The sequence below is a fragment of the Mercenaria mercenaria genome, chromosome 4 (assembly GCF_021730395.1).
Source record: "Mercenaria mercenaria strain notata chromosome 4, MADL_Memer_1, whole genome shotgun sequence".
NCBI lineage: Eukaryota > Metazoa > Mollusca > Bivalvia > Venerida > Veneridae > Mercenaria > Mercenaria mercenaria.
This window is the reverse complement of record NC_069364.1, coordinates 13505164-13523336: the sequence shown is the minus strand read 5'-3', so window position 1 is coordinate 13523336 and position 18173 is coordinate 13505164. Positions and strand designations below refer to the sequence as shown.

General features: G+C 34.8%; 1 protein-coding gene across 5 annotated transcripts in view; it reads right to left on the bottom strand.

The window, feature by feature from the left end:
• Window positions 1-18173, bottom strand: part of LOC128556220 (synaptotagmin-6-like) — a 133908-nt gene that overhangs the window by 39712 nt on the left and 76023 nt on the right. For all 5 annotated transcript variants that reach the window (XM_053540515.1, XM_053540510.1, XM_053540509.1 and 2 more), the window contains 3 exons: window positions 5965-6154; window positions 5030-5167; window positions 3853-4175 (listed from right to left, as the gene is read on the bottom strand). In XM_053540515.1, coding sequence (XP_053396490.1) covers window positions 3853-4175; window positions 5030-5167; window positions 5965-6154 — 651 coding nt within the window. The remainder of the gene's footprint in view (window positions 1-3852; window positions 4176-5029; window positions 5168-5964; window positions 6155-18173) is intronic.

Sequence of the window (18173 nt, the reverse complement as noted above, 5' to 3'; positions counted from 1 at the left end):
GATGCTGTTTGTTAACATCTGATGAACCTTTATTGCAGTGCTCTATCTTTGTTTGTCACAAATACCCTTTGGTCTGACGAATTTCACAAGAGCTATTGCTATACCCGCGGCTTTATGGTGGGTAATATCCCCCATAACGCAAATTGTTATACTGCATATTTCAGACTGGTGATTATAAATTAATGTGTGGCCCCTGACATTTTACCAATTCATACACTGTTATCATACACAGTCGTATAAGTCCTTTCTACCTTTTGAGATTATGTTCAATAACCGAGTTAGCCCTAAGCTTGTGGTCATACCATCTCGCAGACGACAACTTGGTAATGTTTAAACGTTGAAAACATTACATTTATAACTGTTTTATTCTTTTCTATGACATACACGTATCATAAGACTATGTTCGAGTACTTCCATATCCCCCTGAAGAGTTTCTTTGTTTTTACTAGGTTTAACATCGCACCGACACAATTATAGGTCAGTTTGCGACTTTCTAGCTTTGATAGTGGCGGAAGACCCAAAATAATCCTCCATGCATTACGGGCGGGCACCTGTGTAAAACCACCGACCTTCCGTAAGCCAGCTGGATGGCTTCCTCACATGATGAATTCAACGTCCCGAGTGAGGCTCTCCCTAAAGAGTTGGTCTATTGTATTGTAGTGGGCAACGGACAGTTGTTCTAATCACAGTGCAGGCCTTAACTTTTTGTAATAAAAATAGCCACTTAGATGCCATAGGGTCAAGGTCACAATTACTAAAAGCAAAAAGAACATTTGTTGTCTGCCTATAATTCTGTTACAAAGATTGCAGATCTTTCATGGTGTTCCTCTGTTCTTGTTTATATAGAGAGGACAGTGGACAAACATTTACCTTTTTTGCAGCACTCTTTGTTCGTATATCAAGACAAAGAGCCATTATTGCTCATAACTGTAAGGAGGCAAGAAAGCATTTTTGCTTTGCTCTGTTCATAATTTTACAAAACGGACAGAGACAGCATGTATCTCTGTGTATTGCGTGGTTTGTACAATTAGGACAGAGGTAGGATTCATTGTTGCTTTGCTAAAACTTTGCTTGTGCTTATATTATTAATTTATAAGACAGACAGCCAACATTTATTGCCTTAGCATGCTTTGTTTATATCAGGACAGAGTTCACTAAAGTTGTTTTATTACTGTGCCAATTAAAATGTGGACACAGCAAATTGCAGTACTAAAATGTATTTATTTGTTAAATTTATATATTGCTGCTACATAAATAACGATGTATTATACAAGAGGTTAATGCCCTGTAATGATTCCTCTCGCACGAAAATGATTTATATTGTGATCAGATGTGAAGTCAATAATGTTGGGACTTTATAGCTCTACACAGTGCCATTGAAGGCTTTATTACCAGTAATTCAACACCAAATTAGAGAACTCTGACAGAATACGAGGTTTCATAATACGTACAGCTGCAAACTAGGATAGAATGATATACGTAAGTCTTCCCACTAGAATAGAGACCTATCTTTACCTATTAACATGTATTCATGCAGTGCTGATATAAGCTGAATTATTTATATATAATTTGCTGTTTACCAATATTCAGGTTATATATCTGTACCTGCTATATAAAATAGATGTTTTACCTATGCACTATGCATACATCCGCCTTATAAAATACATAAGTTTTGCAGTCTCTGTTTTTAATTATTATTTACTTCGGTTTTTCCTGTTACCTAATTGGTTTCCCTTCCCACCCATTTCTCTAGATCTTTAATGACATGATTAAGGCATACTGTCCTGTGAGCGCGTTGGGAGAGATGTTGGACTGAGGACGTAGTTTATGTGGACAAATTCTAAACAAACTAGCACGTTTTACGGAGGAATAACTAAGGGCCGAATTTTTTACCACTGGGGTCAAGGACAAATATTTTGAACTTGGTTTTATGCCATGACTGCGGTTCTTGTAACTAGCTTTTTAAGCAGACCTTTTGAACATGATCGCTCTAAGTATAATGTTAGATGTACTTCCAGTTTTATTCATCTTCGGTTACTTTTCCTTAAGTATCGAGGGTCCTTCCACGAAAATAAAAATGCGGGTGCAACATTTATGTAAAGTTTCAGCAGACAAAGTTAAATTAAAATTCTTTTACACCTTACATCTCGGTAGAAATTTCTAATTATTAATATTGGATCTTGGTGCAATGCTACAAAATGAGTTTGTAGATCTTGAAATAAACGAATACCGATTTTATATTTTGACAGTCTTTCTTTAGATACACGTGAATACATTATTACTGCACTTAGCAATACCTCACACCAACTTGATGATATTCTGAATAATAATGGAGGACCTGGTTGTTGTATTTTGCTTGCTCAAATGGAGGGTACTATTGATGTCCGAGAACTCTGGTTATATAAATGTTACAATTCGGATGCCACACCATCTGTTTTGGATTCACATCTCTGTATACGTAATTGTATTATCCATACCAGCAATTTTGATTAGAGAACTTTAATTGATTAAGTACATGATTTGCTAGGGTGTGCAGTCATGTTGAGAATTACAATGCACGTAATAAATGTATTACCATTAAATGGAGTAAAATATTTTGCTAATTTTTACTATCGTAACTGAGAATAGATCATTAATTTATGTAGCAATCTACAGCCGAATACCGTTACCTCGATATTCAAGGGACTGTAAAAATTGCATCGACGTATCCGAAGTGCGACGTAACGATATCGACTATCTGGGACTTCTTTGTACTTGTGTTGGACGTCTATATTGTCATTATATCCAATGCTTTTTTTTCAGAGGGTTTGAAAGGGGGAAGAAATAATATAAAACGTAAATACGATTTTAATTTTATTTACAAATAAAATATTTTAATTAGCATTAGCATTTTTATTCCTTCTATAAACAAGCCTGAATGCAGTGGTAACTTTCCTTGTTGAGTAGTCATTTTGACTGTGCTTCAATAACGAAAATTTGCCAGCCAAATACGCGTATTGTTACTCAATCCTAAATGGCAGATTTTTACTCCGTCAAACAGAAAATATTTCATCCAAATTAGTTGTTATATTTGAAAACAGCTTTCATGCTTGCACGGTGTTTTATAACACTAATTATTGGGAATTAAATGCAAACTTCCTGACATTTAAATTGGATTAAAGATTAAATAACAAACAAAACAAAGACACAAACTAACTTGAATATGATTAATACATCACCGGACAACAATAGGTCACACCTTACAAATAACATGGATATTTTTTGACAAGCTGTGCCATCGACGAAACCAGGTGTAAAAACTGTACAGGTAAGTTGACGGGACTGAAAAATCTCATCGAGCTAAACAAAATATCGAGCTAAAAATATCGAGGTAAAGATAAATAATTACATTAAGATAAATAGGGAAAAATCGGGACCGACTCAAACACATCGTGCTAACCGGAGTATCGAGCTAACCGATATCGAGGTAACGATATTCAACTGTATTTGATATCTGTTTTTGGCGGTTTTGTTTTGGAGCATTTGATTGTGTTTTTTCTTGATTGTCTGTCTTCTGCAAAGGCATTGGGAACATGCATATATGGTTCATTAGGTTTGGCTTTTTATATAAATTTACACGCGCATTTTTGTGGTTTACATGCCATGCTTTCTGTTACCCTTACAAACGTAAGGGATTCTTTAACTGGGATAACATTTATGAACACTGTCTTCTAACTTCAGAACATCATGACGAGAATTGAGAGGGAGAGTTGGTGTTTTGAAAAAATAATAAAATTCTACATTGTAGAAAAATTCATCAGAACGTGCAGAACTACCTTAATAGTTTCGACAATCTGTATATTTGTGTATTACCTGTGTTTGTTTCTGTATATCACACCACATCTCCACACTGTTACTTGTCTCTACCTTTGACAGATCTATCCGGACTTCACCTATCAATTTATGGCGGGAAAACTTGTCGTAGTCGTATGCTAGAAATACCAGTGAAGATTCTTTGATGACGTCATAAGTTGCCGGGAATTTAAAATACTCATTATAGAAGGGGTTAGCAGTTTTGCGTTTCACGGAGGATTGGCGGGTCCTTTCATCTACTATCGGTTCTATGCTAACTTTGATGTAGGGATCACTGAAGCCGCCGTCTGGATCCATTTTCTCTGATGGTGGAAGATCTTGCGCTGCAATTATATAAATTTGCGCTGCAATATATCAATCAACAAACTGAAATATAAAATCTTCTTTAACTTGTTCAATGCTTAAAGATATATGGTGTGCTCTATCGGCTATACGAATTTCATTTGATTTATAGCATGTAAAGAAGAAACGCAGATTTCAGTAGAAGAAAAGTGTTTAGCAGCTTCTGTTGAGACTTTAAGCTGACATAAAGAGAGGATCAAAAGCCATACAATAACCAATTAATGATATTTTCCCTCTTTTTCTTAAAATAAATCATTATTAAACCTAGCATGTGTCTCAGTTATGCGAACTGAACGTCTCTACATGCTAGAGCTTCTATTACATTATGCTGACAGTGAGACGCATCAATTGTTCAATTATGGTAGGCCTAACCGTACATCAGATAGAACCTTTGACAGTGTTCAGTATGCAGTCTCGTACAAGTGCAATTTTACAGCATTTGTAGACAAGTGCAGCTTACATGGGAAACATGTCACAAAACGACTTGTTAAGCCGTATTGTACATACGGATTGCACCATTTATATAATGTATAATAGACATATGAATGACGTGAACCCTTACCCTGCTAAAATATAATGAACTTGTCTATTTTTCAATTTGGACAGTACCATAAACTGTTAAAAGGGGTGCTAACTAAAAATATACTGACTGAATTGCGAACAGTGCAGATCATGATCAGATTGCACGGATGTGCAGGCTGATAATGATCTACACAGGTCGCAAATGCAGAATCAGTCGTGTCCAGCATGATTAGGGTTAAGAACAAGTTAACTACCAAAACCTTGCGTATCATTTACAATACAAATTAGTCATCTAGGAAACATGTATATATACCTTCAATCAAATGGACTACAAGGTCTGATGTTCTGAAATCATATTTAAGACGTATATGAAGACGTCCAAAACTTCTGTCTACGGAGGATTGTTGTAGCACAGCGTCTTTCCTCGGATATAAGTCGGGTCGTATAGCACCTATGTCATATACGAAGAATAAAAATACACTGAAGTAAATCAACAGTTACCTCTACATAGGCGCTTAATGAATGAAGTCTGATTTCTCTTCAAAGTAGTCAAGTGTTTCTTATGAAAAACGACTCGTCCATCATTCTTGCACTTATATGCAAACATTTTGACAAACATTTAGTATTATTCATGTAACATTATTCATTATATCTGATACAGTATGCTGTTTTCTGTTGTTTACAAGCAGCGTGACCATTGTTACAAAAACACACACAAGTAAACATTTCTTCAAAACTTCCAGACGTTTTGTCTATTTATCAAAATCATTTTTGACTTTCATTCTTGTCAAAAGTAGTCGTTTCCTCAAAGTAACGCAACAAGAACAAACGCCATTAAGTATTTTGGCATGGAAAAGTCACAAAAAGAAAACAGTACAGGCTGCGTTCTACGATGCTACGTTTAGCAACGCCGCGTGCACGTTTTTAATTACGTCAACGTCACTTGCGTTATCGACTTTAACGGTGTAACGACTTTAAGGAACAATCGATATTCTACTCCGACGACCGAATCTCTATACATCAGATTAATATTAATACTAATACGTACTTCCTCAGCAGGAGTCACAGAAATATTACTACCTTTCATTTATTATGCATACTGCATAATTACATATATTAGTAAAGTCTTCTTTGACAATTTTGTTTCCAATGTCTTAAGTGTATTTGGTAAAGCATCCGAGTTCTTATTCTTTTAATGACAAAAGTACAAAATAAACACTTCTAAGTAAAATAAAGAGGAACTCCTACCAAAAGAAGGATCAAAAACATAGCTATCTACGCTCGTGTCACTCCGTGCACTTATACTACTTGTGTCCTCGTAGCCTGCAAAGGGATCGCTCTTTATACTACCACGTGATACTGTTGATATACTTCCACGTGATGATATTGACGTGGATCGTGGCTGGACACGTTGGTGTTCTTTTGATATTTGCACATCCTGAAAGTAAAAAATAAATAATTTAACAATGAGATAGCGTTCACGTTGTATAGTTAGCAATCAATCGCATCTTGTGAACAGTTAAAGTGCCACCGCAAAGAAACGCTGCGTCATTTAATGTTTATTAATATGGTTGCAGTTATGAATTCCTTTGCACGAGAAAAGTAAGAAATGAAAGGTTTGTGTACAGATATAGTAATGATGCTAAATCAGCAATGATTTAATAAACATGTATCAGTTAACAAAAATGAATTAATATATTTTAAATTGCTTTAAGGTAGGCACTAGAACTTAAAATACAAACTTTAAGAAGGCACTATTTTATATACATGTGTAGTTAACTGCACTGAAGTTCACAATCTGTGGTTCATTTTCTGAAATAGTTACTTGAGTCGGAAAAAAATGATCCTGTGTGAAGTTTTTTGGAAAAATGGACACAACCCTGCTAACATTTGATTGTATGCTTAGGTATGGGGAAACTGTCTAGAAATATGAGAACATGTATGAAAACAAGTTGAGGACTATTAAATGCATGACTGTGTTATCCTATTTTGCAGGTAACATAGATAGATTACATTTTTACTGCATTGAAATACCTTGAGTAGGATTAAGATTGACAAACTATGTTCAGTAATCAATTGAAGGGGTCCGTGCAAAAAGGTGTCTATCTCCATTTTTGGTCAATATGGAGTTACATGTAGGACCTTTGTGTCATAAAAAAACATTCCCCACCTGATTAACTCCCCCAGCAGCGTGTTCTTCTGTTTAAGAGGAATAAATTGGTATTTCAAGTATGCAAGATTGGGTCTCACTCCACAATGAGTTGACATCAAAGAATTCAGGGCTTTGATGGCTGTTTCGGATAATAAAAAGAACACAAGCCTAATGTAAATGGACTATATCAATAATTTTAAAAGTCATCAAGTATGTGAAATTAATATATTTCATTGATATATTTTAGGCAACATAATGTGCAAATCATGGTTTAAATGCAACAATGGTCCTAATTCCATGGACTTAGAACCCTTGTTGCATAACTCCATGGACTTAGAACCCTTGTTGCATAAACATAATCGACAAAAACAACATTTTTTATAATAAAAATGAAATAAATAGTGCAACATAGACGAAACTGGGTAATATGACTGTTCAAATAATATACAATTTATAGCTGCAATTATTTTGGGAACTATCATGCTTCACCGAAATTTTACAAAAATGCGTTTCTCCAACATTTTTTCTAAATGGAGATAGGTACCTTTTTGCACGGACCCCTTCGATCTATATACTATAAACAGTGTAAAGAGGGCTTAGGGTAAGTCTCTGTTTAAGAGGATATTATGTTAAAAATGTGTCTAGAGGTAATGGTCATATTGGTAAGTGACCATTGAAGGGTCATGGATGCCAAAATGTCTATTTATATACATTTGTATAGTAAGAATGAATTTCACGTAATTCAGTAGGTCGTTACGTCGCGAGTGTTTAAACGGTTGTTTCGAGGACCAGGATGTTTTCATAATATAACTGATATACCAGCTATAAGAACACATCAAAACTCATGATGATAATGATGATGATAATGAGCTTCATTTGCACGTTTTTGGGTCAGTATTACTCGATGCTTTTATCAGCTGCCTCTAATAAATATATATGTCACTAAAAATATACCGGTATAATATCCTTAGGAAGCCAAGCATAGAATGTAAATAAGCAAGATGTTAGCAGAATTGGTTTGACTATGTTCATAAAAAGTAAAATAAAGTGCAACACCCCTCATGCCACCCACCCCAAAGCAACAGCTTAAGCGTAATTCTATTAGACAGATATTGCACAGGCACCATAATCCCAAAGGACCAGAAAACACTGATGCCACATTTCAAAATGAAAGAATATAACTTTGAAGATTTCCACTTGAACAAATTCGCACCGTCAGATCTCAATCTTTCGCAATGATACGCGTTTCGTTTGATCACAGCAATGAACTTATATACAAGCTTTCCGCGTGGTTAACAAGCCACCTTGATTGCTACTGTAAAATTATTTAGATGCTTTCAACACAGACTCAAATGGTCCTGTAGGTACTTTCTATTAGGTTAAATACCGCAAATTGCACCAATTACTTATCACGACCAAACCACAGGAAGCTTTCAAGAATAACGTATGATTACAGGGTTTAACTTATTTCAGCGCTACATTTTTGCTTTCCAAGTAATCTCAAAAATACAAAGGAAAAAGGATTTATTACATTTCTCACAAGTTCAAACCTACTTAAAGAAAAAACAACACGTGACTGTTTCTCACCAATATCCTGTATAGAATATAAAATACACTCAAGCTTATTTGAAGTTTGCAAGTTTATCTTTATCTATTGCATAGAAAACAATCCAATTGTCTCGTACTGGCCTGCTTTTTCTGAATGTCATTAAGATTTCGTATCGTCCAGAAATATAGCTGGTAAATAAGCCACCTTGTTTGCCACTCTAGATCTAATTTGTGGATTTCAGTATAAATTCAGATGGCCCTCAAGGTACTTACTGTTAGAGATAATAACACGAAATTGCACCAATTACTTGTTACGACCATAAACACCTTATATTTTCTGAAATTCTTTCCTACAGCTGCAGGTAGCACATATTTTTTTACATCATCTCATCGCTACACCGCACTAAAAGATTGCTGTTGTGATAGTTAATAACATCTGTAAAAAGATCCTTTTGAAGCAAACCTTGAAACAAATAATCCACACTCGTCCTTATTTAATTGGTGCTGCTACATGCCGTTATATCTGTGGCTTTTAAACGGGCAATGCCCATCACCACAAAATCTTGACTTACATTTCTTACAAAATGTGACATGACAGGAACCAATATGTAATTTTTATCGTAACAAAAAGACCTGTATTCTATCGCATTTGAAATATGTGCAGTAATACATATAGACGGGTCATAGCTACCTACTGCATTAAAATGTCATTTCTACTAATAAAATCTGTAAAAAGATGTCTTAGGTATATATACAGACATACAGATGGAAGGTCCGCAGCTTCATGCGGCACCGAAAATGCTATCTCTTCAACCTCCGCCATGTCTTAGGTATATACTGCAATACAAATGGAAAGTTTGTAGCCTCAATCTGCATCAAAAATGCAATTTCTTCAAACTCTACCATGTCTTTGGTATATACAGCAATACAGATGGAAGGTTGGTACCTTCATGCTGCATCCAAAATGCCATCTCTTCACTTTCCGCCATGTCTTAGGTATATACAGCAATACAGATGGAAGGTTGGTACCTTCATGCTGCATCCAAAATGCCATCTCTTCACTTTCCGCCATGTCTTAGGTATATACAGCAATACAGATGGAAGGTTGGTACCTTCATGCTGCATCCAAAATGCCATCTGTTCAAACTCTACCATGTCTTAGGTATATACAGCAATACAGATGGAAGGTTCGTAGCTTCATGTTGCATTTATAGTGCTATATCTCCAAAGTCTACCATGTCTTAGGTATATACAGCAAAACAGATGAGAAAGGTTCCTATACACTACACGCATAACCGTTGATTCTTGCCCTATGAATAATACCATCTTGCAAACCGCACTCCAACTATTCCTAAGTATGTGAAGCACCGCATATTAGGGTCTTACTGCGTGGACAACGCATTCTCTCTCACACCTTACTCGACAGTATTCAAAACAAAGTACAAACGTGTAGATTATTGCTGCACTAATAGTGTAAATTGTTTTCAACGCAGACGTAAAACATTATCCTAAAAGTACATTCTATTAAACATAATACCACAAGATTGTAGGAAATTCATACATTTTACGTACCATTACAGATATTTAATGTCAGAGGTTTTAACTTCATTTCAGGACTACATTAAGGCTTTCTAAGCAGTTTTAATGCAAGTAAAGTCAATTTCTCCTCAGACTACATTTGCAAAGATGACTCATTTAGCTACATCATCTCACCGGAAAACTAGTCTTGATGAATGCTTCTTAACCGAAAAGAAAAGTGTCAGTATTTTTGAACATGAAATTATACAGCTCTTAATCGATTTATACATGTACGCAGTAATCTAACTTGAAGGGTAGGACTTTTACTGCAGGAATTATACCGTCTCCTCCAAACCTCACTTGATCTCATCTCAAATAATACACATTGCTTCTTAGTATGAAACTGTATAGAACACCAAGGTTCAATAGTTCGAGTACTGAGCGCTTGTTCTTCATTTGTATACAACTGTGACAGTTTCGCGTTCAGCTCTCGAGTTGTATAATTTGAAATTATTCCTGGTAAAACGTATGTAGCTTCTTACTTCAAACATTAGACTGAAACACTGTGTACAAGAGAATTCAATTTGCCCCTTTATCTCTCTTGACACTAAGTTTATTGATCTTCCAGCAAGGCAGCTGGTAATTAATAAACCACCATGTTTACGATTGTAAATCTCTTCTGTTGCATAGGCAGATATTGTTCCCAAGGTGATTTCTATTACAGTAAGTACCACAAAATTGTTTCAGTTACTTGTTTTTAGACTGACACTTCTTGATGGAATTGTGTTTGATTATAGTTGTCGGAGATCTAATTTCATTTTAGCACCACATTCACACCAAAACATTTAAAGCTTTCAGGTTGACATGACATGTTCTTAACCTAATTGGCCCTTGTTGCGTCAATTTCTCATCAATTTATCTAACAAGGGTATATAGCATGCTATTCGTGGAATACGAAGAACTGTATACCGTTGTACTATATTATATATCGATATTACATATAATCGCGTGGCAGCTTTTGTATCATACTGCAATTATTTAATCCATTCTGCATCCTTCATTTACTCGATATATATATATATGCTTGCACTGCTTTCAGGTGCTCATTTGTACAGCAGTACATTAATTTTAATTTTACTGTATACCATTGCACATGTAGCTTCTGTCGTGCATTGTGAATGCAGAGAGTGTTTTTCTGTATGTCAGTTTTTAAGTAAAGATATGTTCTTTACTGGTAATAAATGAATCTACGTCCAGTTGTTCATTCCTTTGTATCATTGTACTTGAGGATTTCCGATCATTTACTGGTTGTTCAAGAGTAAAACAGGTCACTAAATCTCTTTTTTTCACTAAACTTTTGTTGTGATCATTAGTTCTTGCATGTGGTGTCACATCTGTATAGGAACAGGTTGGTGTGATTAAAAGCAGTTTAGTGTTGCCTGTACCTTTAAGTTTAGTGTGCAACAGTGCCTAAACCTTTAGGTAATATGTAAATGTTCATATCTACGTGATTTCTCCATTAAGGTTTACCATGCTAAATTTCTATAATGAACTTGTCCATCTTCCAATTTGGACAGTACCATAAACTGTTAAAAGGGGTGCTTACCAAAAAGATACTGGCTGGATAGTGCAGACTGATCATGATTTACACTGGTTGCAAAGGCAAAACCAACCGTTTCCAGCATAGTAAGACAACTTTCTATACCAGAAAAAAGTATTCCAACTTGTCTTAAATTGGAAAGACTCAGTAGAACACAGGATTCGATTTTGGTCTCGGGACTACCAAAGAAGAGAACACACGACCCGCTGTGATCAGCGGCATTGTAAATATATAGGGAAAACAGGATTCACAATTATTGTAGTGTGTTTGAAGACGACATTTTCCGTCTACGACTGACATGTTAAAGAAATATTTGCAAGTCTTGCAGCAATTTAAAGTAGACAGCAGATTGTTTAAAGACTTAAAGATTAAAATTGCCATTTGTGATGTTTCTTGTGCGGCAGTGGTCTTGATTATGTCTGAAGCCAGTGCCATAATGATCTTGTTTGCAGTGTGGCAATTGTTCTAAATACTCTGCCGTTAATTATTGACTAATTCAGAGTCATTTTGTAATCATTTATTATTCTTAAGTCGTCTAAACGACTGAACATTGTCTTAAGAAGATTCCCAATACAATTCGTACTAAAACGACAGTGCACATTTGATGACTTAGACTTACACGTGAATGAATAGCTTTCTTAATACTTTCTTTTTTACTTTAACGAGACCATTAGTTTTCTTTTGTCTTAGTTCAAACTCCGCAAGTTTGCGGTACGGTTTGTAATATGAAACACAATTATTGAAAACTTGTTCCGCATAGCGCCTTTAAGAAAGCAGAACATATAAACGGTGCGTAATCTGGGACTTAGGAAATCATACGGCTTCAAACACATTTAGAAAATAATGAACGTTTAAAGCCGTTTGTTTCTGTCAAATAAACCATTTGGTCGAAAGTTTTCAGAACAAGATAACTTTGTCCGTTTCATCAAGAAATATACAGCTTGCGTTCAGTCTGGGAAAAATTTAAGCCATCGTGTATAAGATCCATGTTTTTATTTCAGTTTTATTAATCGTACAGTAAGGACGTTGACTCCGCACCAAACCCAAATTCGTTACTCAGCGGTACAAGTTAGTCGTTTTAAGAATTCTAGAGATATTATGAACGGATAAAACTAATCCAAAACAAATCGCCGTAATCTGCAAAATTGTATTAATTGTGGCTAAATTCTAATTTGAAAGTTCGTATAGACGATCAACAAATTTAACTACCAACCATGTACTGGATTCCTAAATTGCATAAACAACCATATAAAGCCCGCTTCATCGCTAATTCAAGCTCTTGTACAACTACAAATATTTCAAAACTATTAACATCATGTCTAACTGCTGTGAAAGCCCACGTGGAAAGATACTGCGATAAAGTATACGAAAACTCTGGTAAAGATTTATTTTGGCCGATTAAAAATTCTGGTGAAATCCTGGATAAGTTTAAAATTAATAATTACAAGGTATCTACAGTCAGTACATACGATTTTTCTACTTTGTAAACCACTTTACCACATAACTTAATAAATGACAAACTAACTGCCCTAATTCAAAAGACTTTTGCCAGAGAGAATGCTACATTTCTCGCTTGCAGTTTTGATAAAGCTTTTTTTACTAGCAATATTATTAAACATTATACAATGTGGACCTGTGACGAAGTTTGTAAAGCCCTTTCCTTTTCATTGAACAACATTTACATCGGGTTTGGGAATGCAGTTTTTAGACAAGTAGCTGGTATTCCCATGGGAACAAATTGTGCACCCCTTGTCGCAGATTTGTTTTTATATTGTTATGAAAGAGACTTTATGTTGAGTCTTTCTCCAGATACGCAGGCAGATATTATAACTGCATTTAATAATACATCACGCTATCTGGATGATATTCTTAATATGGATAATCCGTTTTTTGGTCAATTGGTGGGTACTTATCCTAGAGAGCTTCAGTTAATTAAAACTAACAATTCGGATACTGATGCTTCATTTTTAGATTTACATCTCTCTATTTATGACAATATTATTCAAACCAAAATTTAAGACAAGAGGGATGATTTTAACTTTAGTATTGTAAATTTTCCCCATTTGGATGGGGATGTACCTCAGACTACATCTTATGGGGTATATATTTCTCAATTAATTCGGTTTGCCAGAGCGTGTAGTCATGTCAAGCATTTCAATGAACGTAATCTATATATTACAAGTAAACTTCTTCAGCAAGGCTACCGTTATTACAAATTGCGTAAATATTTTGCTAAATTTTACTATCGTAATTCTGTTTTAAAATTCAATAGTAATTTAAAGACACTTCTGCGAGAAGGTATTTCTAAACCCGTTTTTTATGGGGATGTGGTTTACAAACTTCGTAAAATCTTGGGTCATGGTAATTTTCCAAATGTATTTGGTAAAATTATAAAACGTTTTATTAAAAGAGGTTACGACCCTACTGTTTTGAGACATACCGCATGTTTAGTGTTCAACCCGTTTACAGTTGGACACTACGCTTCCCTCTTTGATTGTGTCTGACGGAAGAGGGGGAGGACTCTATGACTCGCGGCCCACGCTACAACGTTTCTACGACACTAGTAAGATTCCGTTTACAATTTATATGTCAGTATTAATCGATGTTTTATCAGCTTTTCATAAGCATTACTCGTTTTCAGCTTCTAAATAAAATACATACATCTCTAAGAGAAACCAGAATCTTTGACTACCATATCATCACCGTAATATCTCAACGTGTTGACAATAACTTGATTACTAGCTTTTCCCGAGAAAAAAAGCAGCTAAATACATTCAGTTTATTAATGCACAAGTTTATCTATTCTTTTTCTATTGTTATTCATTACTTCTGACCAGAAACTAGAGTTGTTATGGCAAAATAAGCGTCTACTGATATCAAAAGAAAACAAACAACTCCCGCCTCGACCTTGTCTTTATTATTAGCACAGACTGCAACATTGTGTAGAAAACAATTCTTTTATCACAGTATCTGGCCTGTCATCTTTGAATGTCATTGTTAAGTGTATTGATCGTTGAGCAAGACAGCTGGTAAATACGCCACCTTGTTTGCGAATGTAAATCTATTTAGATGCTTTCAACACAGACTCAAATTATCCTAAGATGCGTTCTGATAGATCTAATTCCATAAAATTGCCCCAATTACTCATTACGCCGACGAATGTTTTATATTTACTGGCACTTATTGTTGCAACCACCGGTAGCTCATATGTAATTTGTACAATGTACATATATTTGATTAAGGATATTTAACGTCATTGCTTCACTACATTTTAGCTTTTGGAAATATTGTATTTTTTTTCAAAAGGTTTAAATGTCTGTTAACATTTCTCAACAGTTTAGATTGCTCAAAGATGATTCGCAAAAGTTAAAATATTTAATGTTTCTCACCAGAAGTCCTGATGAAAAGAGATGGCTCCGTCTTTATAAGACATGAAAGCCAGCAACCAAACCCTCATTTGAACTATTTTGACTCTGGAAACTCTGGAAATCGCAGGAAGGTAATCACTGTTCCGTTAAAAACAATACTGTAAGAACTGTGACTTTATACAGGCAATGCTTTTACAAAACACATAAAATATTTGGAATAATGTTGTGCAATGAAAGCGGCCAATATTTATGGAACATGAAAACAAACCATTCCTATTCTATCGTAACTATGATATACATGTTTGCAGTATTGCATACTGATACTGTCAGTATATAATCGTAGAAGGCGCACTAAATGTAAAGCTATAGATTCTTTCTCTACAAAAAGTACCATCTCCCACAAACTGCAATCCACCTATACCGTGCAGTTTCTTTCTGCCATAAACTGAACTCGACTTTATCTTGAGTTTATACAAAACAATATACAAACGTTTAGAATGTAACTGCATTTTAAATGCAAACTGTTTTCAGTAAAAGCCAAAACTTGTTCTCAAGATAATTTTTGTTAAATTGACACCACAAGATTGCAGGAAGCAAATACACATTATGTAGTACCGGTATTACAGATATTTTTTCACAGCTTTAGACTTCATTTCGGTGCTGAATTTTAGCTTTCTAAACAGATTTTAAAAAAATGTAAAGTCAAAACGTATGATTACATGTCTCAACAGACAACGTTTGTACGGAAGACTAAAGAAGCTACAGTGTCTCACTTGGAAACACTTTCTGACCAAACACTTTTTACATGACTAATTCGACTGTATTTGAAGACTTGCAAGCAAAACCATGCATCTGTGCCTATTTACATTGTGGACAGTGCCACCTCAACATTACTTCAAATTAAAAAATGATAAGGTCCAATTATCTTGTCTTATGTATATGCAGTTATCACATGTTAAAGGTAGTTTCTTACAGTAGGAAATCACCTCAAAGCATCACTTGCACTCATCTCAGATGCTGCCACATTGCTTTTCTGGAATACAATAGGACACGAAAATAGACCTTATCGTATTTAGTAACGGTAAGACACGAACATTTAACCGCACATAAAGAACTGAACCCTTGTCTGGCATCTTCCAATGTAATTATTTAGTTCATTGATTGACCAGCAAGACAACTTGTAAATCACCATCTTGCCTGCGATTGTAAATTGCTTTTAACACACATTGAAGTTAGAGTTAATAACAAAAAAATGTTCAAATTACTTACTATAACCACAAGTGACTTTAATATACTGACACTCCTCTCTCTAACCACAAGAAGCTCATAAACACGAAATATGGTTTCTATACTAAAGCTTTTTTTCTAAACAAAACAGTGACACTCAAGAAAATTAAAAGCGCAACATTCACTGATGGCATATATTCAGTCTTAGAACTTGTATGTAATTACTTTTTTATATACAATTATCATTGTTTATTAAATCTGATCTTAAACGGCGATTCGTGACCACTGTCACCTTTTCACGTGGAGCACGTGTTGTCATCCAAATCATACAAAATCCATAGCATACATTCTCAAAAATTAAATGCTATTAAATGTTGAAGTTGATTACAGGATCGAGAACACAATTTCCTCAAAATGGCTGGACTTTTCGATTTTTTATTCTCGTCATAAACTTTGTAGGCGTTTCTCAAAATTCGTTCTTTGCAGCATTATTACGCCACAGGACAAAGAACCATTCCGTTATTTCGGTACGGCGGAGTCACCCGATATCAGAAACGGCATGTGACATCAACGCATAAACGTTTAATTTACGTCAACGTCGCATATGAAAGCGGTTTACAACGTAAAAGTCATCTAAAACTTTCTGTCTGTAGTTAATTTATTCATCATTTGATGTTGTTATGACTTTTAAGGATATTCAATATTTCTTACCGAAAATCGATTTTTTGCAAATCCGAATAAAACTTATCTGAATAAGACTTTCACGGGTGGTAGTTACGCTTCAAGCAAAACCGAAAACAAAATGCGATAGATATGCAAAGATGATAACTATCCACATTATGTAAACCTTTCTGGAACAAATTCGTTCAGTGTTTAAACGTAGCGCTTTTAAAGTTATTGAATGTACAATAAAATCATTGAAATCAGTACGACATGTTTGCCATAACCTTTTCTGAAACCTTATATGACGTTTTTTAATTAATTTACTTATATAGATCAATAAATAGCATTCTCCAAGCAAATGCTATTTGATTACAAAGAGAGAATCTTCTGTCGTATGTCGTTCCATACGTATAGTGATTTGTTTCATGTATATTAATGCGTTCACAGATTTTTATATCATATAGAAGTTCATTCATTCCTATTACACATTCTTCCTCATGGCATTGCACTTGGTATCTCTCTCGGGCTTGATTGCTTCAGTGCTCGCACAGCTTTTCTTTCTTTCTGTATATTTATATTATTTCATTTAATTAGTTATTCCCTTATGTACATTGACATATATCTTCACTTAATTAGTTATTTACGGTTGTACATTGGTGTTTATCATTTCACTTAATTAGCTATTTCAGGTTTTACATTGATGTACTAGTACATCTTTTCACTTATTAAATTAGCTCCGGTTGTTGACTGATGTACATAATTTTATTTAGTTCCTATTGTAAATTGTGGGTGTACAGTCTGCTCTACTGTACAGCAGAATATGCTCTTCATTCCTGTAAATAACTGCATTTATTTCTAGTTGTACTATGTACCATTTGTCTCCGTCATATGGCAGTACGTTAACTTTATGTTGTACTTTTGTCTCTAACATTGCATTTATTTCGGGTTGTATATTTGTGCAAATACAACTTGCTCACCCCACTGCATAGCAGTGTTCTAATATCTTATAAATAGTTCAGCATATTATTCTTGCAGTTGTACATTGCTACATGTACAGATTTACGGGTTGACTGCATAAAATGCATGTTGTACTTAATTTATTGTCTTTTGTTCATATTTCCTGTTTTGAACAGCAAATTCTAAATGCCGTTTGTGCATTATCATTTTCATTGAATTCCTCGTGAGCGATAGCTTTTTCATGATTTTTATAAATATTCATATGGGATAAAATTAGTGGATTTAATACCAGTGAGGTTTGTTAGTTAAGTGCTTGTGCACATTCCAGGGTTCATATCTCAAAATTCTCTCCCCAGTAATGTTCTTCTATATAGCGCTGCATTTTAGGAGGAATTACTGAACATTCTATACAGACCACGAACAC